This window comes from Physeter macrocephalus, chromosome 10 (genome assembly GCF_002837175.3).
Source record: "Physeter macrocephalus isolate SW-GA chromosome 10, ASM283717v5, whole genome shotgun sequence".
In the NCBI taxonomy this organism is placed as follows: Eukaryota; Metazoa; Chordata; class Mammalia; order Artiodactyla; family Physeteridae; genus Physeter; species Physeter macrocephalus.
The window spans coordinates 16,242,741-16,269,627 of NC_041223.1; the positions used below are offsets into that span (position 1 = coordinate 16,242,741).

The 26,887-nt window shown below is 38.2% G+C and overlaps 1 protein-coding gene across 1 annotated transcript in view; it reads left to right on the forward strand.

The window, feature by feature from the left end:
* The first annotated feature begins 3,734 nt into the window (after window positions 1–3,734).
* Window positions 3,735–26,887, forward strand: part of KATNA1 (katanin catalytic subunit A1) — a 35,592-nt gene continuing 12,439 nt past the window's right edge. Inside the window, exons 1-4 of the mRNA XM_007107915.4 lie at window positions 3,735–4,011; window positions 9,368–9,542; window positions 10,944–11,101; window positions 16,855–17,035. Of these exons, the coding sequence (XP_007107977.2) occupies window positions 9,486–9,542; window positions 10,944–11,101; window positions 16,855–17,035 (396 nt within the window). The 5' untranslated portion in view covers window positions 3,735–4,011; window positions 9,368–9,485. The remainder of the gene's footprint in view (window positions 4,012–9,367; window positions 9,543–10,943; window positions 11,102–16,854; window positions 17,036–26,887) is intronic.

Genomic DNA, 26,887 nt, shown 5'->3' on the forward strand with positions numbered 1-26,887 from the left:
ATTGCATTATTTAATTGCATGTATAATAAAAGTATCTCTGGAAGGTAGTTAACGAGTTTGATGTTACTGTCTCTGGGGATGGGAACTGGATTTCTAAGGTAGCAAGAATAGTAGAAAGACTTCCCACTATATAAGCTTTTGTATCATTTGAATTTGAACCATGTAAATGCATTACCTATCCAAATATAAATTCATAAAATGGAAATAAAAAATAAAATCTTTTAAGTTCAAGTGGAGGAATGAAGAAGAAGATACACTTTCTTTGAGATAGGAGGCAAAACCAAAGGGCAAGAGTGAAGTAGAGACATTTGTTAAGTTGGAGGGTCAAAGTATTGGGATTAGGTTATGCTGCATATGAAACCCAAAACAACGACTGCTTAGACAGACAATATCTGGAGTTGGCAGTCCACACCTGCTATAACAGCTCCACAAGGTCAGTGCACACTTCGTCTGTTCAATTCTGCTATCTTCATCACATGGCTTATATCCTAAAGGTCATTTATGGTCGGTAGTTGGCTGGTTATCCTCTATCCATTTTTTTCCCTGTTCTAATCTGGTGAAAAGAGGGGATGATGTGACTGGAAGGGGGATTTTCAGGGCCTCGCCCTGTAAGGTTCCTTCCCCAAAGTTCTATGTAACACGTCCACTGGCCAGAAGTGAGATCCACGGCCACGCCTAGCTGCGTGAGAGTCTGGAAAATGTAGTGCTTATTCAAGCTAGGTTCTGTTACCAAGGAAAATGTGTAATTTGGTGGGCAGATGGCAGTCTCTGGCTCAGTGAGCAAGTTCAGGGGATTTCAACCTGATAGCTTCTATTTTCTCTGAAGGTGGAGACATAGTGATTTGCTGAAAGGGCAGAAAGGGGTATGTGGCTGGCATGAGGACAGTGGTGAAAGTCTGAAATAACTAATGTGAAGAGTAAGAGAGATAACTGAGGTGGGACATGCAGAAAAATGTTTCAGGTGGGTTAGACATCATGCAGTTGTGGTGCATCTACCTTCAAGGTGGTGTAATTTTTTTTTCTTATGGCATTCAGCAATCTGGGAGTAGCAGGTCTGTGATGGAAGCTGTTATTGAGGAAGAATGTGCATAAGGTTAGAGAACAGCACTGGGGATCTGTCTCAGTTTGTTGCTGCAAATACTGTGACATAATCTAAAAATTCAGCAGATTCTGACCCTCGGCTTGCAGGATCTCAGTTCCCCGACCAGGGACTTAACCCGGGCCACAGCAGTGAAAGCCTGGAACCCTAAGCACTAGGCCACCAAAGAACTCGCTCTTCTTTTTTTTTTTTTTAGCAGATTCTTAATCATGGTTAGAATTTTCTAGTCTTATACATACTCTGTATCCCAAGAGACGGCTCAAATTTTTGAAGGAGGTAGAGGAGGACTGCCAGTTGCAATAAACCAGGTGAAACTAGTCCTGAAAGTCCTTGTAGATTTCTCTGATGAAATGTAAAAAGTGTCTCCAAATTCTTTTTTTTAACTGATTTAATGTATTTATTCTACAAATATCTAATTAATGTCTGCAATATGCTAGACATTGCCCTAGTCAAATGGAGGAAGTATCTAACTTCATTGAAGTTTACCTACTGGGGCAAGAGAGACAGCAAATACATAATGTCGAGAAATGGTCTGCATGTCATTCCCTCCTGAGTAATTCCAGGAGTCACAACACTTCTTGCAAGAGACGCCCAATCTATTCTCTCTCCCCTCCAAACCCTTCTACTCACAGTTGCCAACTCAATCTTCCTCTTTCCTATCTAAATTATGCCTTCATTTGAACACCTTCAATGGCTCCTCTGTGCCTATTGAACAAAATTTAAACTCTTTACTGGCACCTACCTTTTTACCTACTTTTCATTAACTTCCCTGTATGTGTCCTATGATCCTGCCAAATTACTGTCACCATTTGCCAGAAAAAATAATCTCCAATTTTTCTGAGTCCCAGTTTGGACACAATCATTTTAGAGGGATGATGGTTGTAGAAGCCACACTGTAGAAGAAGAAATGACTAGTGTAGTAGTCATGAGGGCAGTACACAAATATTCTATTTTTCCTTCAGGGCACACTGTAGAGCTCAACGTCCCATCTCTTTGAAATCAGGCTTGGCCACATGACTTGCTCTGGCCAATGAAATGTGGACAGAAGTGGCACGTCTCACATCCAGGCAGAAGTTATGCAAGTTATCGCATTTTCTTTTTTCCACTGTCCAGGGTCCCAGTGCCTGCATCCACTCTACCATGAACATATAGAGTAAATGAGAAGAAAAAAATTCCTGGCGTTTGAAACCTCTTCAATTTAGAGAGGTTACGACAGGGTACCCTAGTCTTCCTAGACTAGTACAACTAGTGAAGAAACAGAAGTAGTAAATGTAAGCCATTGTTTGGAGGATTTTTGTTTTTTAATTTAAAAAATTCATTGAGGTATAAATTATGTACAATAAAATGCATCCATTTTATGTGCACTGTTCAGTGTTTTAATAAACATATACACCTGCTTAACCACTACTCTAATTGAGATATAGAACATTTCCATCACCTCAAAACATTTCCTTATGCCTTCCTGCAGTCTAGTCCTTCCCCTCACTTCCCCCAGCCCCCAATCCAGCCTCAAGCAAACACTGACCACCTTTCTGTTACTGCAGACTACTTTTGCCTGTTCTAGAATTTCATATAAATGGAGTCATGTAATATGTATTCATTTTGTGCCCTCTGAGAAGTTTTTAGACTATAAATTGCCTTTATAATTCAACATAACTTTTCACTCATATAAAAAATGAAGGTTGATTCAGTCTAACTAGGGTAATTAACCTGTACCTCCCTAAATTATTTTTTCATTTCAAAAAGCTATACTAATTATACTTTCCTATACTAATTATACTTTACATTACAATAGAGTTCAAATCCATCATAGCGAAACCATTATTTTCTACTTAGTTGAGAATTTTACAAGACTTTAAGCTCCATGAAACATTCTATTTTGTTGACCACTGTTTACCCAATGCCTACAATGCTGTGTGGCATGTATTAGTTGCTCAATAAACATCTGTGGACTGAATGGATGTATTTCCCTTGAATTGCCTTTATATAAGTCTGTGTTAAATTAATGGGATGCTTTAAAATCAGAATTTTAATTACCATGCACTCCTAGAGAATAACGTGTCTTAAGTCCCTCTGTGCCACCTTAGGTGGAAGTAGAGGATGGAGATCCTGGAGGAGGCATGGCCACTAGTACTGTCGAGTACGTATGTTTCTGTACATCGTGGAACATAATTTGGTTGTCTGGTTGCATTAAAACGTTGACCAAAAAAATCAAGAATATAAAATTCCACCATCATTGTGTCCGAATACCTTTGTTTACCCATTCTCTGTTTTATTCATGTTATGTCGTGACAAGCGCCTCAGCCAAATTCTGAGTATTTGGTTCTAAAACAGGATTTGTCACAAACGAATTGTTTGATCCTTGACACTCACCTGTAAAATAGACACTCTGACCTCCTAACCTCTGAAGAGAGTGATGAAAATCAAGTGGGAGGAAAAGTGAGGAAGCACTGCGAAAAACATATTGAGGAACACGAGACGGTAACTCTAATTTGAGTCATTACTAACCGCCTCTGCCCAGTCCGCGCGGGAGGCTGTGGCGTGGGACTGCGCAGGCGCGCCCCCGTCGGCCCCGCCCCACCTCAGTCGACCCCGCCCAACCGGCGCCCGGCGCGCGCACGCCACCCGGCGTCCTCGCTCCCGGGGCGTATCCCAGCTTGCGCCGGAGTCACCGAGGTTCCCCCCAGCACCGGAAGTGACCCTGGCGGGTTACCCTTCAAATTCTCGGCCAGTGGAAGCAGCGCCCTGAGGCTGGTGACGGTTGGACGAGGCAGTGCTGGGTCCGTGAGCACAAAACAGGGTGGTTGAGGCAGGACAGGGCAGGGCCCTCCTTCCTCGCTGCCCGGAGCCCCGCTCGGCCCTCCCGCTCCGCCTGCCGCTGGGCGGTTTCCCGAGGAGCCTCGGAGACACAGGTGAGTGTTGGCTCTCTAGCTCTCCTGGGAACCCCCGACCCACGTGGCCGGGTCGACGAGGGATTCGGGAGCCTGTGATGCGATCCCGGTGCGCATTCTGCTGTGAACTTGCCGGTGCCTGCGCCGAGGTCCTAGGTCCTTGCTGTTGTCGCTGACACCTGTGGCTCGGGTGACGGTCCCCCTACCGGAGGAGTCCTGTCCGGCCGGAGACTTCTGGGGGCTCCTGCCGATCCCACTCTAGGCCTGTCTCCTTAGAGAAGTCTCCGGCCGAGAGAACCTGTTTTTATTTCCTCGCTTTTTTGACGGGTCCTCTCCCGAATTCGTCCACGCCCCCGCCCGAAACCCTCTACCCTAAAAAAAAAACACCAAAAGCCTTGACTTGGGGATGCAGCTTCCTTTCTTATGTTTTGTTAGGTAGGTGTGCTATTGTTGAGGATGTTCCTTCTTATTTAGTTTATTCTGGAGTTGGGCGTCCTCTGGGAGGCTATGGCCCTTTTTGTTTAGAGTTGGTACCTTTTACAAAACGTATCCCTCGAAACTTTGTTTCATACTGTGTATTATATGGTGATGAAGTTAGAGATGAACGTGGATCCTTAATGCCTTGCAGTGGATAGTCTCAGGCCCTTATTTACTCAAAAATAATTTTCTCTTTTAACTACGAAGTGCCATTTTTATATCAGTTACTAACATTTATATCAGTTACTAACACTGCTGCTCTCTTGAAAGCACTCATTTGTCTTCCTCTTTGAAATCAGACCTTTAGATACTGCTGAGCACATTCCTAACGTTTTAGAATGTGTGCGATAAATCTTTGCCCCATAGTCACAATGTTAGAACACCAAGGTATCAAGAAAGATTCTTGTGATGTTCACACAGGCCTAAATATCTCAGTGTGCAGCCTTATTTTCTTTTCCAAAGGAGATGGTTTTTGTAATCAGTGAGTTCTCACACAAAGAAATAGTGGCAAAACTCTTGGATTAGTATTAATAACTTGTGACTTGTTTCATATCTTAAAAAAAAAAAAAGGCAGTGCCAATCGACCTTCCAACATTCTTAGACTATGAAAAGCTATATAAAGCTCCTTTATGGCATTGGTTATTCAAGACCTTTTTACATTTTATAGATTCAGTATTAGGCATATTATATAGTCTACAACGGATTCTGCATCTTATTTTGAAACTGGTATCACAATTCTGACAAATACTAAGGATTAGAGAATCTTGTAGAATTTACTGTATTAAAAACAATGTTGAATTTCTGTTTACAACAATGGTTCTGGATTGTTTGTTTTTTAGCTGTTTGACTGGTTAAAAAGATACTGTTTGTGGACCACACAGCGTCACATTAAGTTTGCTAGAAATTTTGCTGTAATATTGAGTTTTTAGTGTTTAAAAAAATTTTGACTCTGTTATTTGAATTAAAATTTCATGTTGCATCTTACTCAGTTTAAATAAATTAATTTAGTCATTAAGATAAATAAATACTCAGTACACTTAAGCAAAAGGGGTGGTTCTGATAGGAAGGATCATGTAAAGGAAAAGCTTGCTGTGAGATAAAGCATGCATCACCTATGTTTATGTTTATTTTTCTCTTTAGTAATCTCTTTAAAAACCAACAGTCTGTGTTTTTGGACAGTCTCATTTTTTATAATTTTATAATCTCATTTTTGTTCTATTAATTGAACCAACAGGTAGTGTTTACAGTTCACTCTGGTTAAAATTTGGTCTACAGGCTTTTCTTCACATATATTCATTTCTTCAAGTACTGACAGATATTGTGTCAGGTAGACCCAAATTCTGTCTTCCTAAAGTGTAATTTTGGCAATGATGAGGATATATTCTTGAAAATTGAAGAATCTCATAAATTCAGTGTTGACATTCATTTGAGAAGAAGAATGTCTGATACTAAAAGAATAGGAAAATTTGTTTTTTGTCTAACATTTAGTCATTGCATGGTATTTTGATACATTTTCAGTAAACACATCGTTTGTTTGATAACCAAGAATTTTTCAGGTCATTTTTAATGTGGCCTTGGATTGACTTTACATTTGTTTGTTAGAAAATGTCAATTCATTGGCTCCTCAGGAATTTTATCTGACTAGAAAGAAGTATCCATAACACGGAACCTTCAAAGAAGGCCTGGAATGACTTCTGTGAATTTTGGAACATTGAGCCCTGGCCCTCAGAAATACAAAAGGACAACCTATATATAAGTAACAACTTAATTTAGATTTTTTTTTTTTTTTTTTAGTTGGGGGAAGGGAAGAAAGATCTGGAGGGAGTCTGTTAAGGACAAGAGAGAGAGAAGGAAAAGACGTTAGAGTCTCGCTATCTTTGCTTATCCAGATCAGCGATATACTGCCAGCAGCCAGCTCCAGCTGTACCCATATAACATTATTGCTCAGACTGGGTGTCACTGTAGGGCATATATAGCTTCAGAGCAAAAGCAGTCACACAGTTCTGGTAGGGATGAGTTGAGGATCAAGCAGTGTGAGAGTGCTGAGGGTCAGAAACTGGACAAAGGTAAGAAATCTTAGTAGTTAAGACAAAACCTGACAGTATTCATTCATTCAAAGATTTACTGAGTATCTGCTGTGTGAAAGGAAACATGGTTCTAGGTGCTGGGGATATATCTATAAAATAACAGAGAGCCATGGTCCCTGACCACAGAGCTCTTATTAAAATGGAATATTATCAGTGGTCATGCTTTTCAGTCATGGGATTTTTTTTCCCTTTTCTTTTGGACCTCAGATGCTCAGTCTTGAATTACTTAATAGACCTCAGTTCATAGCTGTATTGCTTCATGACAAATTACCCGAAAACTTAATGGCTTAAAACAACAAACACTTACTGTCTCACGGTTTCTTCGGTCAGGCTCTGGGCATAGCTTGGCTAGGTGCTTCTGATTCAGGGTCTTGCACACGCTGTAGTCAAGGTATCAGTCAGGGCTGCATTTATCTCAAGGGTCAGCTGAGAGAGGGTCCAACTTCCTGCCTCCCTCACATGGTTGTTGGCAGGATTCAGTTCCTCTGGACTGTTGGACTGAGAGCCTCAGTTCCTCACTGGCTGTTGCCCTTGGGCCTCCGTCAGTGCTTTGCCATGTGAGCCTCTGCACTGGGCAACTCACAACATGGTAGCTGGTTTTCCCTTAGAGCAGTCCAACGAGAGAGCAAAAGACAGTAAGCAAGGTGGAAGTCCCAGTCTAATCTCAGAAATGATGTTCCATTATTTTTGTATATTCTATTTGTTACAAGCTCACATTCAAGGGGAGATGATTCCACAAGGGTTTGGACACCAGGAAGCAGAGGTCATTGAGAGCCACCTTACAGGCTCTCTGATTATTGATGGATATAAGGCCCTTCTTTTGTTGTATTTATTTTTGGTTACTCCCCTACCCTTCATCTTTCTTCATATTTCCCTATCTCACCCTCCACAGACACTGTAATATATTTAATATATGTTCTTAGGGGTGTATGTGTCCTTTAAAAAAGAGTGTTTTATTCACCATCTATATTGGGTTGGCCAAAAAGTTCGTACAGGTTCCATGACATCTTACGGAAAATCCTGAACAAACTTTTTGGCCAACCCAATAAATATAGCACAATTTTAAGTTTATAAAATGATCTTGGCATTTAGACCTTGTTCTATGTCTAAGTTTTTTTTTACACCCAACCCTGTATTTTGATGATCTATCCATGTTGCTATTTGCAAATTTTGTTCATTGCTTCCATCTGCTACGTAGTATTCCATAGGGTGCATCCACCATATTTCCTTATCTATTTTCTTAGCAGGGAATAGATAGATTACCTCCAACTATTGATTTCTCAAACAGTTCTGTCATTAATATCCAAAAACTAGTCCCTTTGTGGATCTGTGTGAAATTTCCTCTGGAATATTTACAGAAAAGTAGGGTTGCAGGGTCATAGGATATATGCATACATAATTTCTCTAAGTACTGCCAGATTGCTCTCTGAAATGATTATACCAGTTATGCCCACACATTGTATGTGAGAATGTCCTTTTTTCCAAATAATTGCCAATACTTAGTATTATTGGATTTATTAATTTTTTTAATCTGGTAAATGTAAAAGTGGTCTCTCATTGCATTCTTCTATTACTAGTATCTGTACTTGTTAATCATTTGGGTTTTCCCTTCCATGAATTACGCCTTATACCTTTATGCGCTACCTATTTTTGTATGAAGTTCTTTTGTCCGTTAGTGTGAGGAGTTACAAGGATGGATTTTCTCAGCTTAGATTATAATTGCATTCCTGGGATAAACTTTCCTGGTCATGGAGTGTGCGTGTGTGTGTGTGTGTGTGTGTGTGTGTGTGTGTGTGTGTATGCACGCTGATACATTGTTAGTTAGCTAATCTTTTTTTTTCTTTTTTTTTGGTTAGCTAATCTTTTATTTAAGATTACCACATCATGTTCATAAGTGAAATAGACTTTTTATTGCTCTTAATTAGTTTTGAAATTGAGGTGGTTCTCACCTCATAAAAAGTTGATCACTTTTCCCCTTGTTTTCTGGGCCAATTTTTATGTGATTGGAATTAGCTTCTGTCTAGAGGGTAGGTAAAAACCCACCTATAAAAACCCCATATCCATATATCCACATCCTACTAAGTACAAAGACTATGCTTAGTTCTTGTATATGGAAAGTTTCAGGGAAGATGCATTTAGCATTTATTGAAGACCTACTCTTTGCCAAGTACTATGGTAGGGACTCTAAATAGCCATTTATTCCTTCTAGTACAACTCTTGGAAATAGTTACTATCCCAATGACAGATTTAAAAACTAAGGCTCATTAAAGTTAAGGGGCTTGACAAAGGTGGCAGAATTACAGTTCTAACCAAGATTCTTCTAACCTCAAAACACGTGTGTTTTCTGCTGTGTCACAGTGCCCTCGAAAAAATGATCTAACATTCTACATTTGTTCTGCAGATGTTCAATCAGACTTGTATGTCACGCACTGAAGTTACCATCTCAGACCTTTCCTCTGTAAATCCTGCTGTAAAAGAACTTAGAGATTCAAGGTAGACAAGTGCCTTGAGATGAAGGCCACAGTAAAGTGCCAGGGGACTTTCGAAGGGGGAGGGCTTATTTTGAACTGGGAAGTTCAGAAGATTGACATTCTGGGAGAATTGCCGTCTGACTGGGTTTTGACACATAGGTAGGGTTTGACTGTGGGAACTGAGAAATTTCTTTGAAGGAGTGGAAATTAGCATGAACAAATGTATAGAGATGGAAAGTACATTGTGAGTGTCTTCAGGGATACTTGGAAAGTATACTTCTAAAAAACTTCTTGTAGTACTTATTTTTAAGAGGTAATATTAAATGTTTCTTTCTTTTTTAGCTTATAATTGAGCATGAGTCTTCTTATGATTAGTGAGAATGTAAAATTGGCCCGTGAATATGCATTGCTGGGAAATTATGACTCTGCAATGGTCTATTAGCAGGGAGTTCTTGATCAAATGAACAAGTATCTATACTCAGTCAAAGATACATACCTCCAGCAGAAATGGCAACAGGTAAGAATCATGACTGATGTTTGTTTTAATGGTTTAAAATACTCAGATGTAAATAGGTAGTGCTTTTGCAGCTTTACATTAAGAGTGTATAATTTATTACATGGATTTGTATATAACGTTTCTTAAAACTTGATTATTATATTAGTCCGTATTCGCCATCATTGGTATGATGAGTTCTGCTCAGTTATTCTAATTTTTGGAATCTCATAGTAATGGTTTTGAAATTTTTTTCTAGCTCCCATTTTTACCTGGTAAAATTAGAATTGACTTTATTAAGCCATTGTTGAAACTGCAGATAACACCTGAATCTCACAAGTACCATATTCTCTATAGAACATCATAAAGCAGACCATACTTGCATCCCACGTGAGGAACTTTAGTCACTGAGGACCAGTAAAAGTTTATAGGTAGAAACTATAAACAGGTCCAGTTGAATATGACATTTATAATAGGGTTCAACAATGTCACAGGAGAGAAATATTATAGAAATTAATAGTCTTTTTATGCTGGTCTTCTAGGTAGAGTATTATCCTTCAGATTCTCCTAAACTGCTTTTTTCATAGTATTCCATATTTGTCCTAAATTTCTTTAAAAGAGAGAAATATTCTACCTCTTTGAACTTAACCTCTTTCCTTAAGTCTGCCTCTGCATATTTTACATTAGAAGGGGAAAACACTTTATTTCATAAAGAGTCTTAAATTTGTCACTGAAAGACTTTTAAGACCTTTTGTTCTTAGGCCAGCAGCTTTTACTTTAAAAGTATAAGCTTTTTTATAAGGATATTTAAATCATTTAGTTTTAAAACCAAATATTACTAACTTCATTTCAGTATTTCATATATATGTGTGTGTATATATGTGTATATATATATATATATATATATATATAGTTTGAAAATTGAGTCAAGACTGCTTTTTAAAAAAATATATTGGTTGTATGTGGATTGAGCCATTTATCCTCTGAAGCTTCATTTTTCAAACTGTGGGATGCAGTCCATTAGTGAGCTATGAAATTAGTGGATTCTGATCAGCATTTTTAAAGTCAATTAAGTAGCATGAGAACCATCAAAGCGCAACTTGCAAAAGTATTGTTTTTACCAAACTTTGAAGTTACAGCTAACTTTTAAATTTGTTATGCACTTTGAATAAGAACCATAAGTCAGTCATGATGGCTTAATTAGCCAGGATACTTAATTCATTTTATCAGAATTAATTTTGCAATTAGAAATAAAGAATTCGTGAACCATTATTAAAATTTTAACAGAATATTTTGGTATGGTTTCCTGGATATCTGATGTCAAAATGGAGGCTTCTGACATCTTTAATAAATGGCCCAACTTAATCTTGGCAGTGATTTATTAGTTATAGAAATTTAAAGAGCGATATTCTCCTTTGAAATCAGGTTTGGCAGGAAATAAATGTGGAAGCTAAACACGTTAAGGATATCATGAAAACACTAGAAAGCTTTAAACTAGACAGCACTCCATTAAAAGCTGCACAGCATGAGCTTCCAGCGTCCGAGGGAGAAGTCTGGTCCCTGCCTGTACCTGTTGAACGAAGGTAAGTGGAGACCCTTTAAGAAACACACCGGAACAGAAAAACTGATAACATTGGTTCTACCTAGGAAGAGAACTGGGGACTGAGAGACAGGAATGGGAGAGGGTTTTTTACTGAATACCTTTTGTAACTCTTGAATTGTATATCATGTAACTCTGCCTCATTTCAGTAAATTAAATTTAGGTAGGCATAGACCAAAAATATGCTTTTGTGAATGAGCTTAAAGTAGTGGAGGCACTGTTATCTTATGGAAGGAACATGGGGACGGAGATTGAAATATCTGGGCTCTAGGTCTGTATCATTATTTGTAGCTCTGGGAAAATAATGTAACCTTCCTAGAGCTCAGCTTTTTGTTATGTAAAGTGAGGGAATTAGACTAAAACAGTGGTTCTCAAAAGCTATCACAGAATACTGCTATTTATCAAGCTATACTGCTGCTAAAATTTAAAAATGTGCTTTTTAGTTCACAGAAAAAAAGAAAAGATAAAATGTTCTCAATTATAGGTTTTTCTCTGGTATTTTTATCTCCAGTTTCCTATTACCTGGTGCCAGCAAATGAACAATTAGTGAAAGTTGATATTTACTGAAATGCAAAAGAGCCAATTATGCTTAGTTCCACTGCATATTTTTTAACTGATGAGTGTGCAAGTGGGTGTCATTTATCTATTTTACTCACATAATAGATTTCCTAGTTTATGTTGTGGGTTTAAATACATTAGTGTAAAATAGCATTGTACAAAGAACACTGACTTTCAGGTTCTTTGTCCCTTAACCAGTTTGAGAACCTTGCATTAAAACATTGCTCAGGTGTTTTTCAGGTGTTTAAGATTCTATCATTATAACTGTTAATTCTCAATTGTATTTTATGATAGGTGCTAGATATTGAGTGCTCACGGAGTTCTGAGCACTAATATAGGATACACGTTATAAATTTCTTACAATAAGCCTTCCAAATAAGTCATATTTTCTCTGTGTTTCAGGTAAGATAGCTGAGGTAGAGGGAAGTTAAGTAACTTTTTCCCATTATCACAAAGGTGATAACTGGTAGAGCTAGGATTCGAACCCAGATATGTTTAATTACAAAGCTGGCACTCTGCCATACCAGTCATTCCCAAACTCTAGCATACATAAAGATCTCCTGGGATACTCATTCAGAATGTGGATTCCGGGGCTTCACTCCCGGATCATCTGGTGTAATAGCAGGTGGAGCCCAGAAGTCTTCAGGTGATTCTGATACAGGTGGTCAATGGATCACACTTCAAGAAGTACCATACCAAAGTGTTCCCCCTCCAGTTTAAAATTAACTGATGGGTAATGATTGTTTCTTAGCCACTTTGATTTTCTTCAGCTCCAGATAAAAGTACTAATGTTCTGTTATTGACTCTGATACCTTCTGAATATTTACTAAATTTTACCCTTACTCTAAGTACTTTTATGTATATTTTATGTTTGATTTTAGAATTCACTAAAATTTTTTTTTAAAAAGTACAGCAATAGGCTCATTAAAGAAAAATAGGAAAATGCATAAAAGTAGGGGGGAAATCATAGAGTCATCCTAGTGCCACTTCTCGTCTTTTATGCATTGTTTATTTTCATAGTTGTAGTTGTGCTATATCCATAATATAGAACCTTGTACCCTGTTTTTTAAAAAAAATCCTAAAAGTAGACAACAATTATCATACACTTACCAAATACCGTGTTAATTGCTTTACATATGTTACATATATTATTTAATTCTCAAAACAGTCTTAGAAGGTAGGGACTAAACTTTTAGCCCCGATTTCTGATAAGGACACTTAAGCTTAGATAGGTTAAGTAATTTGCTCTTCATATTGTAAACGTTGATAATTTATAAGCCATCTTAGGCCTTATTCTCTGCTACTTTTAAAGGGTTGTTTGCTACTCTTTTGAGGGATATAACCTACATAGTTAATCATGCTCTTATTCATTGTTTCCTCTTTTTTTTTTTAAAATTTTATTTATTTTTGGCCACGTTGGGTCTTCATTGCTGCACACAGGCTTTCTCTAGTTCCAGCGAGCTGGGGCTACTCCTTGTTGCGGCGTGTGGGCTTCTCATTGCGGTGGCTTCTGTTGTTGTGGAGCACGGGCCCTAGGGCACGCGGGCTTTGTAGTTGTGGCTCTCAGGCTCTAGAGCGCAGGCTCAGTAGTTGTGGCGTACAGGCCTAGTTGCTCCGCGGCATGTGGGATCTTCCCAGACCAGGGATCAAACCTGTGTCCCCTGCATTGGCAGGCGGATTCTTAACCACTGCACCACCAGGGAAGTCCTCCCCTTTTTTGTTGTTATAAATAAAGTGAATATTTTTCCACATTTATGATTACTTTTTCTTAATTTCAAAAGTAGAACTAATAATAGATGAGTCAGGTTGTGTTTTTATTTTATTTTACCTATGAATATGTCTTACTCCTACTTTCTTTTTTTTTTCCTCCTTCTGGAGAATCATCATTTGGCCCTTGTATTAGTCTACTCTGGCTGCCATGACAAAATACAACAGACTGGGTGGCTTAAGCAACAGGAACTTATTTCTCACAGTTCTGAAGCCCAGAAAGTCCAAGACTAAGGTGCCAGCCAATTTGGTTCCCGGTGAGGACTCTTCCTGAGCAGATGACTTCCTCTTCTCTGTGTCCTCACATGGCAGAGGGAACAGCAAGCTTTCTGGTGTCTCTTAATAAGGATACTAATTCCGAGATCGACCCCACCCTTTTGATCTTATTTACCTTTAATTACTTCCTTACTTCAAATGATCACATTGGGGTTTAGGAATTCAACATAATGAATTTTGGAGGGGTACAAACATTTAGTCTATAACAGCCCTGTAACTCCTTTATCAATTACTGGTAAGAACTTTCCAGCGAATAGATGTGCCCAGTGATTATTCAGTTGATTTCAAATTTAATGAACTGTTTGGTTGCCACAATCTAATATGTGGAGGCAGGAGGCTTCTCTCTTAGGGGTAATGGAAAGTTGAGTTAAATGAGTCTTTCATCTTGAAAAGTCTATGATGATGAACCCTAGTGTCCCTCCTTATTGCTTCTGGCTTTTCTTCAATATTTTTTTCTGTCTCTGATTTTAAATGCCCTGGATTACTATTAACTACAAAGTTCTCCTCTTTGACTTTGTTTGCTGCATCTTTCTATTTCTTCCTGTAATTTACTTTACTTGCTTCCTCAACTGAACATCCCTGAAAACTCTTTATTTTTCTGTTGGTCTTAACTTGTACTCATGCTTAAGAGAGCTTATTCTTTCAACTCTGGTGGTGATTCTAACCTTGACATTGCCTAAATTTTAATCCCATTTGAAGAACAGATTTAACTGATCCAGCATTCTTCTAGTGCTGTGCACAAATATGTTTGTACAGGAGGTTCATTGAAGCCTTTTAGAGGGAAGATTAAAAATAGAATAAAACTTTTTGGTACGATTCTTTTAAAATGTCTTTTAAAAGTCACCGGATGTCCTTCAAACATCTTCTCATCTCACTGAATAAAACCAAAAGTTTTCAGTATGTCCCTCAGTGCCACCCTGTGAGATCTGGTTCCTTGCTACCTCTGTGACCTAAGTTCTTACAGTTCTCTCCCTCAGCCTTCTTGAACAAGTCAAACACAAATGCTTCAGTTGTCTGCACTTGCCTTTCCTTCAACTCAGATGTTTGATGGCTTGTTCTCTCATTTCTTTCAGGTCTCTACTTACATGTCACCTCAGAAAGGCCACCTCTGATCACCCTACCTATATCATTCCGTAGACCCTACCATTCTTTATTTTCTTAGATAGCATTTAGCATCACCTGATGTACTGTTTATTTCTTCATTGAAACCCCCTCTGCCCACACACACACACTTGAATGTGAGCCTGTGAGAGTAAAGGCTTTTATTAAAGTTATTTAAAAAAATTTTTTACCTTAAATGCACAGTAGTGCCTGTCAGTAGTAATAGTTCAGCAAGTTATTTTTCGGATAAATGAATAGCAGTAAGAAGTGGATAAAGGGAATTCCCTGGCTGTCCAGTGGTTAGGGCTCTGTGCTTCCACTGCAGGGAGCATGGGTTCCATCCCTGGTCAGAGAACTAAGATTGTGCAAGCCACAAGGCGCGGCCAAAAAAAAACCAAAAAACGAAGTGGATAAAGTGTGGCACATTTTATGTGACTGACTGCCAGTGAACCATTAAAAGTCATTTATGAGGTGATGATAGAGGAAAGAATACCGGCAATATCTCATGATATAATGAGTAGAGAAAAATATGAGCCATATGTGTATATAATGGTTCCAATTTTGTTTAAATGAAAGGCAACCATAAGAAATAAACTAATATGTTAAGTGGTTAACTCTGGATAGTGGGGTTAAGGTGACTTTTTCAAATTCTTTATACTTTATTATAATTCAGTGTATTTTATATTATTTTTCTTAAGAGGAAAAATAAATATATATTTTAAAGCAGTATCCCTACTTGGCTATCCAAGTTTCTAAATCCAAAATTGAACCCTCATCATTCCTTTCACATATATATTGGTTTGGCTTTATCATCCTCCCAAATTCTCATTCTCAACCTCTCACATCTAGGAGTATCTTTTTTCATAGTATCTCTTATATTTTTATCGTTACTCCTTGAGCTAGGCCCTCATCTCATGCCTTGATAACATCTCCCTGCTTTTTGTGTTTCCTTCATCAGTGTATCTTATTATTATTAGACTGATCTTTCTAAAACCTTTTCAGTGGCCGTCAGCTAAAAACCAAGCCTCTTGAACTGGCAGTATTTAGATCTACTTACTGAACCACCTTATCTGTTCAGTATCATGTTTTAATGTTTAACATTGTCTTTACAGTTAGTATCTTTATAACCTTTACATAGATTAAGCTCATCTTGCTTTCTTTGCTTTTCTTCACTGATTTTCTTGTCTGCAATTGTACCATCTTGTTTAGGTCAACTTCTGTGTTTCCAGGTCCAATTTACTTTGTCTTCAAGAGGCCATTCCCATTGCCACAGTACTAGATCTCTTTCACACTTTCTAGTATACTTGCCTAGTCTTATGTATCTTCTTCTTTCTTAACTATACTTGAGGTGTTTGAGAAGAAGACTCCCCTGCCTTTTTTATTGCTTATTTTACTGGCCCCAACCAAGTCTAGAAGTGTAGTAGGAGCCTAATAAATATGTGACAGGTCTAAATCCTGCCACAGAAATAAAGATGAAGTGATCTACATAAAGGTAAAGCACCATACATGAGTTCTGGTAACTGGCCATAGCCAGTGCTTATGTCAGTTTTTTTAAAATGGCGAAATGATTAGATTTTATTAATTAAAACAGAACTGTGTTACATTCTAAATAAAATGGTACCAAATTGCACATGTATCAGTACATAAATGTGAATTCTACACCTGTGCTTTGTTCTTGCTCTTTTGATAAAACTCCCTTCTCTGATTATTGTTCTCTTTTCAGTTTCCAAGAATCAGACTAATTTTTCATCTATCCTTGATATACAATAGCTATTTCTTTTTAAAAGAGAGGTGATGATCACTTGACTTCTATTATTTCTACCATATAACCATACTGCACCACAGACAGCTATGTCCAGTTTAAATGCTAGACCTTAGATTTCAGTGACCTCAAGTTTATTCAATTCTATCTTGTGTTCAGTTATGCCTTTGCTTCTTTAGTTCATAAACTAACTTACACACTATGTGTGTTCATCTATATATGGACCAACTCCAGGAGTTGATTATGATTTTCATGATCTTGTGTTTGATTAGACCCTCACCAGGACCTAGAAAACGCCAGTCGTCTCAGTACAGTGACCCTAAACCACAGAGTAACCGTCCAAGTACAACTGTCAGAGTTCACCGTCCGTCCGCACACAGTGTTCACAATGACAGAGGGAAAGCTGTTCGTTATCGGGAAAAGAAAGAACAGAATAAAGGAAGAGAGGAAAAGGTAAATGTTACTGATTTTCATAAATGAAAAAGTTATTTATTAACTTTAAAAATGAAGACTGTACAAATTTTAATAATTTTTAGTAATTAAATCTGCTACTATAATAAAACCATAGTCACACTCCACCTAGGCTAGGATTTTTCCTACTCACTATTCAACAAATATTTTTGGTTGTTTTTTGTAACTTTCTTTTTTTTTTTTTTTGGCCCGTAACTTTCTATCTTGATATAATTTCAGACTTGCAAACAAGTTACAAGAATGGTATAAAGAACTTCCAGTGTGATGAATTGGGAGATTGAGATTGACATGTATACACTGATGTGTATAAAATGGATGACTAATAAGAACCTGCTGTATAAAAAAATAAAGAAAAAAAAAAGAACTTCCATATATTCTTTACCCAGTTTTACCGGTTATTAATATTATGTCCCTTTTGCTTTATCATTTACTCTCTGTATATACTTTTTATTTCCTGAAGCATTGAGAGTAAGTTGTAGAAGTCATGCCCTTTCACCCTTAGATATTTTAGAGTCAATTTCCTAAATACTAGGACGTTGTTTCACGTAAAAACAATGTAGTGATCAAAAATCATAAATTTTGCATTGATACAGTACTGTTATCTAATATACAGACTTTTATAAAATTTTGCCAGTTATCCCAATAATGTCATTTATAGCTCCCCCCAACCCCGACCCCGTGCCAGGACCCAATATAGAAGCATACATTGCATTTGGTTGTCATGTTTCTTTAGGATCTTCTCTTTCTTTCTTTCTTTCTTTCTTTCTTTCTTTAATTTTTGGCTGCGTTGGGTCTTCGTTGTTACATGCGGGTTTTCTCTAGTTGGAGTGAGCAGGGGCTACTCTTCGTTGCAGTGTGCGGGCTTCTCATTGCGGTGGCTTCTCTTGTTGCGGAGCACAAGCGCTAGGCGCAGGCTCAGTAGTTGCGGCACGCGGGCTCAATAGTTGTGGCTCGCGGGCTCTAGAGCGCAGGCTCAGTAGTTGTGGTGCACAGGCTTAGTTGCTCGGCAGCACGTGGGATCTTCCTGGACCAGGGCTCGAACCCATGTCCCCTGCATTGGCAGGCGGATTCTTAACCACTGTGCCACCAGGGAAGCCCTCTTTAGTCTCTTTTAATGTGAACATTTCCTCTGCCTTTATCTTTTTTGGCCTGACTTTTTTAAGAGTTATTTTGTAGAATGTTCCTCAGTTTGGATTTGCCTGATGTTTCCTCATGATTAGATTTAAGGTTGTGCATTTTTGGCAGGAATACCACTGAAGTGAGGTTTTGTTCTTCTCAGTGTATCATATAAGAGGGCACAGGATGTTTATTTGTTCTATTGCTTGTGGTAAATTGGATCACTTGGTTAGGGTGGTGTCTGCCAAGTCTCTCCACTATACAGTTACTCATTTTCCCTTTATAGTAGTTTGTGGGGAGATACTTTGAGGTTATATAAATATCGTATTTCTCATTAAAGTTTCAGTTACTTGCTTTAGCAGCCAGTGATTCTTGCCTGAAGCAGTTATTCCTCTGATAATTGAAAAATCATTTTCTAATGCTATTATCTCTTCTACATTAATTACTTGACATTGAACTGTAAGAAAAAGCTCTATCTCTTCCCCTTTATTTAATTTTATCAGCATGGACTGGTGGACTCTTATTTTATTCAGTGAATTAAAATCTATTACTATCTTTTTGATGCTTAAATTGTCCAAGATTTGAGGAGCGGGAGACCCTTGAAGCTGGATCTTAAGTCTTTTTGACATGTACTCACCATTCTCTGAGCATTTCCTCATTTTCTGGAAGAATAGGATGTTCCAGGCTCTTCGTGTGTTTACCCCATTTCTCCAGGAAACCCTGGTTCCTATTAGTGAGGAATGAGATTTATAAACCAAGATTTCAGTACCAATTATTATTTGAGGGCCTATGCTCTCTTGCAGTAAGAAGCATATGGGACGCTGAGAACCTAGTTTCTGTCCTCTCTACTTCCACCTCCCCAGTCCCTTGCCCTAGGCACATACCTAGTCTATGAAATGGTAAAGTACAGGCTCACTTGTTGGCTTGTTGTACCAAAAGGACCCCTCCACACCACCTGGGCAAAGTGAAATCTGGGTTATAGCAAATGTAAAGCCCCCAGTGCTGCCCATTCAGTCCTTTTCAAAACATCACATCAGCCCATACTTCAAGATCTTTTTCCTAAATTTGCAATCTAACTTTGTAATTCTGCTTGAGAACCTCATCCAGTAACCAGCCAAGCCTCACCTTTAAATATAACCTTCTTTGTTGATATGGATACAGATGTGCATTTAGCTCTTGATTTTGTGTCATCACCTTTATTCCCCGTCCTCCCCATTTCTGGAGGTCATTTGCCCTTGTACATCCGGGTAGTCAGTTCCCTTGAGTCCCTCTCACCATCGTTCTATGGTCCCCTATTTCTGTACTTTCAGCAACAGCAGTGCTATTGTAGTTCCTGAAACAAGGAAGGGTATGCGGAAGGTGGCTAATGCCTCTGGCCTTATGCAGTATTATCAATACCAAGGTTGCCCTCGCCTATCATCTAGGGTTTGGGTTGTAAGCCTTTTAACCATCTGTGGTTTGTAGCGCTTAATGTCCTATACCTTTTTCATTTTATATCTATACTTTCATACCCTGAGAAATGATGTGTAGAACCTGAGGTACTATAATCAGCAAATCAGTTGTCCAAGATAAATTAAATTGAATTAATATGATTTGCTGGTTAAAACAGGAAGATATAAAGCTTTTCAAAAATATAACATGGTGATTAAGAGTATGGGCTTTGGAATCAGGTAGACTTGTATTTAAGCACCATCCCTGCTGTTTCTGGATGTATTACCATAAGCTACTTGGTCTTTCTAAATTTTATCCCTTCATATATAAAATTAGTTTAACGCCTGTCTTATAGAGTTTTTGTAGGATAAATAAAATAACTTAAAAAAAATTTATTAAAAAAAAAATTTATTTATTTTATTTATTTATTTTTGGCTGCGTTGGGTCTTCGTTGCTGTGCGCCGGCTGTCTCTAGTTGCGTCGAGCGGGGGCTATTCTTTGTTGTGGTGCGCAGGCTTCCTCATTGCAGTGGCTTCTCTCATTGTGGAGCATGGGCTCTAGGCATGCGGGCTTCAGTAGTTGTGTCTCACAGGCTCTAGAGCACAGGCTCAGTAGTTGTGGCGCATAGGCTTAGTTGCTCCGCGGCATGTGGGATCTTCCCGGACCAGGGCTCGAACCCATGTCCCCCGCATTGGCAGGCGGATTCTTAACCACTGCACCGCCAAGGAAGCCCCAAGATAACTTTTTTTTTCTGCCTAGTGTGTGCTATAAATATTAGCTATTATTTCCCAAACATTCCAGGTAACTGAGATTTTTGTTATATATGCTATTGACTTAAACAGTTTCACCATTGCATTTTAAAAAATTTAATGAAATATCTTAGAGGTTGATGACTACATTCAAAATGCTCTTTAATTTATCTAAATGCAAAAGTAGAATTATTAGGTTAAAAGTAGGATAAAAATAAATTCCCCAGAAGGAGGCTCACTTTGAAAAAAAGTTGTTATTTACCAATGGAAGTATCTTAGCCTTCAGTTTAAAACATATAGTGTTTCCATCACCCTTTGATTCTCTGTTTCAAGAATAGGGCAAGAGGACAAAGTATAATAAATAAACATAAAATCAGCTACATTAAGAGGAGATCTTATCTGTGTCTTTGCTGAGTGTAGACATGACTTATGTGCTAAAATCCTCAGGACTTGACAGCCAAAGAACAAGTGTATAGAATAGATTTTCTTCCCAAATCAGCCAGTGTGCCTTTGTTGGTAATATATGCCCAGTGTTGAGAAACTTACATTTGGGGAGATCAGAATAATATATTTCAAACAATTATAGAACAATTAGATGCTAAACTGGTGGTAGCTAGTGACTAAAAATAGCAGAATTCTTAGAAGGAGATGGTATTAGTCAGAAAGCTTCATGGAATAGATAAAGCCATTAAGTCATAAAGAATGAATAGATTTTTTTTTCCTATTTAAAACTTTTTGTTACCTTTTCACTTAGAAAATCAGAAAATAGAGCAAGTGAAAAAAGAAAACTCAGACTCACATTCTCACCCACCCAGAGTTCTGTTAATCTCATGGTATACGCTTTTAATCCTTTTCTGTTGCGTGATTTTTTTTTTTTTTTACCGTAACCGGAATCATAAAGTAGCCTGTTCTTTTCGATTATCAATGTATCCTAACAATCTTTCTATGTTGAGTTGGTCTATTCCTCTAAATAGTAGCTGTACAAATGACTAAAGAAAAGGAAATGAGAGCACAGAAACAAGTGTCTTCAGTGAAATGTCTCTCTTAAGTCTATTGCCCATTATGCAAATGAATTTTTTTTTAGTCTTGAGTTTTGAGAGCTCTTTATGTAGTCTAGAGACTAGTCCTTTGTCAGTTATGTTTTTTGTTTTTTGGTATGTTTTTTTTGCGGTACGCGGGCCTCTCACTGCCGTGGCCTCTCCCGTTGCGGAGCTCAGGCTCCAGATGCGCAGGCCCAGTGGCCATGGCTCACGGGCCTATCCGCTCCACGGCATGTGGGATCCTCCCGGACCGGGGCACGAACCCGCGTCCCCCTCATCGGCAGGCGGACCCTCAACCACTGTGCCACCAGGGAAGCCCTGACAGTTATGTATTTTGCAGATAGTTTCTTTAAGTGTGTAGCTTGTCTTTTCATTGTTTTAGCAGGATCTTTCACAAGGCAAAAGATTTTAATTTTGGTAAAGTCCAACATTTCCTTTTATAAATTATGCTTTTGGTGTCAAGTTTGTAATTCTTTGCCTAGCCCTAGATCCCAAAATTTTTTAATTTTTTTTCTTAAAAGTTTTATAATTTTATGTTTTACATCTAAGTCCATGATCTATTTTGAGTTGATTTTTGTGTAACGTGTGAGACTTAGGTCAAGGTTCATTTTTTGCCTATACATGTTCAATTGCTCCAGCACCATTTGTTAAAAAGGATTTGTTATAGCACAGGGAACTACATTCAATATCCTGTGATAAACTATATGGAAAAAATATGAAAAAGAATGTGTATATATATATATGTAACCGATTCACTGTACTATACAGCAGAAATTAATACATTGTAAATATACTTCAATAAAATAAATTTTTTACACCTTGCTGAAAAATTATTTGAGCATATTTGTGTGGGTCTCTTTATGGGCTCTCTGTTACGTTTCATTGATACATGTACCTGTCTCGCAACTAATACTCCACACAGTCCTGGTTACTATAGTTATGTACTGTGTTGTATATATAGTAAGCTTGAAATTGGGTAGACTAATTCATCCCATTTTATTCTTCCTTTTCAAAGTTATTTTAGCTATTCTAGTTCCTTTTTTTTTTTTTTTTTCCCCCGGTACGCGAGCCTCTCACTGTTGTGGTCTCTCCTGTTGCGGAGCACAGGCTCTGGACGCGCAGGCTCAGCGGCCATGGCTCACGGGCCCAGCCGCTCCGCGGCACGTGGGATCTTCCCAGACTGGGGCACGAACCCGTGTCCCCTGCATCGGCAGGCGAACTCTCAACCACTGAGCCACTAGGGAAGCCCTCTAGTTCCTTTTTTTTCATGTACATTTTGGAATCAGCTTTTCTACATCTACAAAGAATCTTGCTGATATTTTGATAGGAATTGTGTTAAACCTATGTATCAGTTTGGGGGAAATTGAGATCTTTGTTACATTGAGTCTTCCAATCCATGAGCATGTTATCTCCTTTAGATCTTTGATGTCTTTCATCAGCAATGTGTAGTTTTCAGCATACAGGTCTTGCATATATTTTGTTAGATTTTAAACCTAAGTATTTCACTTTTCTAAGTGATTGTATCAGTGGTATTGTATTTTTTATTTCAGTATCCACATATTTATTGCTAGTATATAGAAATACAAGTGACTTAAAAATTTTTTTTTAATTGTGGTTTAAATATGTATAATGTAAAATTTACCATTTTAGCCATTTTTAAGTATGCAGTTCTTAAAGTGCAGTTGAGTACATTCACATTGTTGTGGAACTGTCACCACCATACATCCACAGAACGTTTTTAATTTTGCAAAACTGAAACTCTGTGCCCGTTAAACAATAACTCCCTGATAAGGAAAACTCTATTTTTCTTCCTGCTTGCTACTTACAAAACACTTCTGTACTCCAAATGTGTAGGATTTTTTTTCCACATCAAGCAATTCTTTGACACCAGTTGTGTGTCCTACAGTCTAACTCAACTGGCATCAGATCCACAGGTTAAGAGTTCAGTCGCACAGGGTGCCTCCACATCACATGCCAATTGCAAGTCCAGCTTGTCACCTGTGCTTCTGACCAACTGGTATAAATCAGAGGTTACCAAAACTCCCCCCTTGGGTTTGATAATTTGCTAGAGCAGCTCACAGAACTCAGGAAAACAGTTTTCTTACTAGATTACCAGTTTATTACAAAGGATGCAATTTAGCAACAGCTAGATGGAAGAGAAGCCCAGGGCAAGGTACGTGGGGAGGGACACAGAGCTTCCATGCTTCCTCCAGACACGCCACCCTCCGAGCATCTCCGCATGTTCACCAAATCCTGTCGTTTTGGGGTTTTATGGAGGCTTCATTACGTGGGTATGATGGATTAAATCATTGGCCATTGGTGATTCATTGAACCTCCAACCTCTCTTTCTCCCCAGAGGTTGTGTGGTAGCACTGTAAGTTCCAACCCTCTAATCACAAGTTTGGTTCCCCTGACAACAGTTCCCATCCTGTGATTAACTAGGGGCTTTCCAAAAATCACCTCATTAACGTAAACTCAGGTTGAGTTGAAGGGGCTTGTTATGAATAACAAAAAATACCTCTTTCACCTTTACTGCTCTGGATCTATTTCAGGTGCTGGGAACAGAAACTGAATATTATAACAAAAGATGCTTCCATTGCTCTTATCAGTTAGGAAATCATAAGGGTTTTAGGAGTTACATGCCAGGAATAGGACTAAAACTAAGTATGTATTTCTCATTATAAATCATAATATCGCATTCCCTGTTCCCTCCCCTGCCCACAGCCCCTGGCAACCACTATTCTACTTTCTGTCTCTATGAGTTTGATTCCTCTAAGTACCTCATATGAGTGGAATCATACAGTATTTGTTCTTTTGTGACTGGCTTTTTCTACTTAGCATAATGTCTTCAGGGTTCATCCATTTGATAGCATGTGTCAGAATTTCATTCCTTTTTAAGGCTAATATTCCATTCCATGTATATACCATATTTTGTTTATCCAGTCATCCATCAAAGGACACTTTGGTTGCTTCCACCTTTTGGCTATTGTAAATAATGCTTCTATGTCATGGGTATATAAATGTCTCTTCAAGACCCTGCTTTCAAGTCTTTTGGAGATATATATATATATTCATATACAGAGGTATTCGTGTATAATTGTTTTTAATTTTTTGAGGAATCACCAAACTTTTCCACAGTGGCTGCATCATTTCACATTTCTACTAACAGTGCACAATGGTCCAATTTCTCCACATCTTTGCCAACACTTGTTATTTTCTTGATTTAAAAATAAATAAATAAATTTATTTGTTTGTTTATTTATTTATTTATGGCTGCGTTGGATCTTCGTTGCTGTGTGCGGGCTCTCTCTAGTTGCAGTGAGCAGAGGTTACTCTTTGTTGTGGTGTGCGGGCTTCTCATTGCAGTGGCTTCTTTTGTTCCAGAGCATGGGCTCTAGGCGCATGGGCTTCAGTAGTTGTGGCACGCGGGCTCAGTAGTTGTGGCTCGTGGGCTCTAGAGCGCAGGCTCAGTTGCCCCATGGCATGTGGGATCTTCCCAGACCAGGGATCGAATCCGTGTCTCCTGCATTGGCAGGCAGACTCTTAACCCACCAGGGAAGTCCCTGCCAACACTTGTTATTTTCTGTGTGTGGTTTTTCTGGTTAGTTAGTTAGTTTGTTTTAGTTTTGTAATAGCCATCCAAATGGTGTGAAATAGTATCTCACTGAGGTTTTGATTTGCATTTCCCTAATGATAAAATTGACTTGTTATGTATATTTAGTATCCTGCCACCTTGCTGCAGTCATTTATTAATTCTAGGAGAATTTTTGTAGAGTCTTTGGAATTCTCTGGGTAAACATCATGCCAACTGAAATAGAACACTTTTATTTCTTCCTTTCGGATTTGTATGTGTATATGTCCTTTTCTTGCTCTGTTACACTGGCTACAACTTCTAGCACTATGTTGAATAAGTGTGATGAAAGTGGACATCCTGATCTTAGTGGGGAAAGCATTCAGTGTTTCATCATTAAATATAATGTTAGCTGTAGAATTTTTGTGTGTGCTTCTTACCAAGTTGAAGAAATTCCTCTTTATCCCGAATGGATGTTGAATTCTGTCACATGCTTTTTGGCATCTGTTGCATGATTGTGTAGTTTTCCTTCTTTGCCTGTTAATATGTGGATTATATTGATTTATTTATTGTTTGAATTTTGAACTAGCCTTGCATCCTTGGAATAAACCTCACTTGGTCATGGTATATAATTCTCTTTATATCTTACTGAATTCTGTTTGGTAATATTTTGTTAAGGATTTTTGCATCTATATTTATGAGGGATATTGGTCTATAATTTTTTTGTTTTGTTTTTTTCAATTCTCTTTGATTTTGGTATCACAGTAATAGTAGCTTCATAAAATGAATTGAAAAATGTTCATTCTGTCTTCTGGAAGAGATTGTGTAGAATTGGTAGTTCTTGTTTAAATGTTTGATAAAATTTTCCAATGAAACCATCTGGGCTTGGATATCTTTTTTGGAAGTTTTAAAATTATGAATTCAATTTCTCTAGAAGTTGAAGCGCCGTTTAAATGATCTTTTTCATAATAGTTGAGTTGTGGTAGTTTGTGTTTTTCAAATAGTGATCCATTTTGTCAAAGTTGTCAAATTTATTTTGAGCACCAAAAAGAAGTCTACATTCTTTTTAATCTCTCTACTGCTTTCTTTTACCTCCTGGTAGTTGTTAGTATTTTCCCTTAGAAATGTCAAAATTTGAAATTCCATAGCTCCCCTTGGCCGACCTGTTATAGAATTGTTTCTCCTTTCTGCGTATCTGAAATTTGTTTTGCTTTGTCTGCAAACATTCCTTCAGCACTGTGTTCTATGGGAGAAAATAAGGTGAGAACTGTTGATATAAAGTGCCTTATATTTGTGTTTCCCTGGGCTTGCAGTTTAAGTTTCTAATAGTCAGGAACAGTGTCTTCTTTCTGTCCCTTGCAGCTGCTCGTACAGAATAGATTAGTATCTGTGAATGAATAATAACTTCATAAATACTTAGAAGAAAAGATAACCTCCTCTTTTAAATGTTATACAACACCTTCCTTGAATCTTTAATGTTCCTATTGGATACTAAATATGTAAATTGTGAGACAGGCACTTATTTGGTCATCTAGTGTAAGACTTTGAATGTCATAAATATTGGTTAAGTCTAGACATTAGTACTGACTTTAGACAGCACCAGTGACAAAGAAATCATCATGTTATGGACAAAAAAATGTTACGGATTTTGGAGATGGGGTAACAATCCTAGTACAAGACCAAGTAAATGATTATTTACACCAATATAAAGTTTCATAAATTTTCTTGGCTTATAAAATTCACGACTGTCTCAGCAGTTTTTTCACAGCACCTCTAGGACAAAAAGAATACCCATCCAGGGCTTCCCTGGTGGCGCAGTGGTTGAGAGTCCACCTGCCGAGGCAGGGGACACGGGTTCGTGCCCTGGTCCGGGAAGATCCCACATGCCGCGGAGCGGCTGGGCCCGTGAGCCATGGCCGCTGAGCCT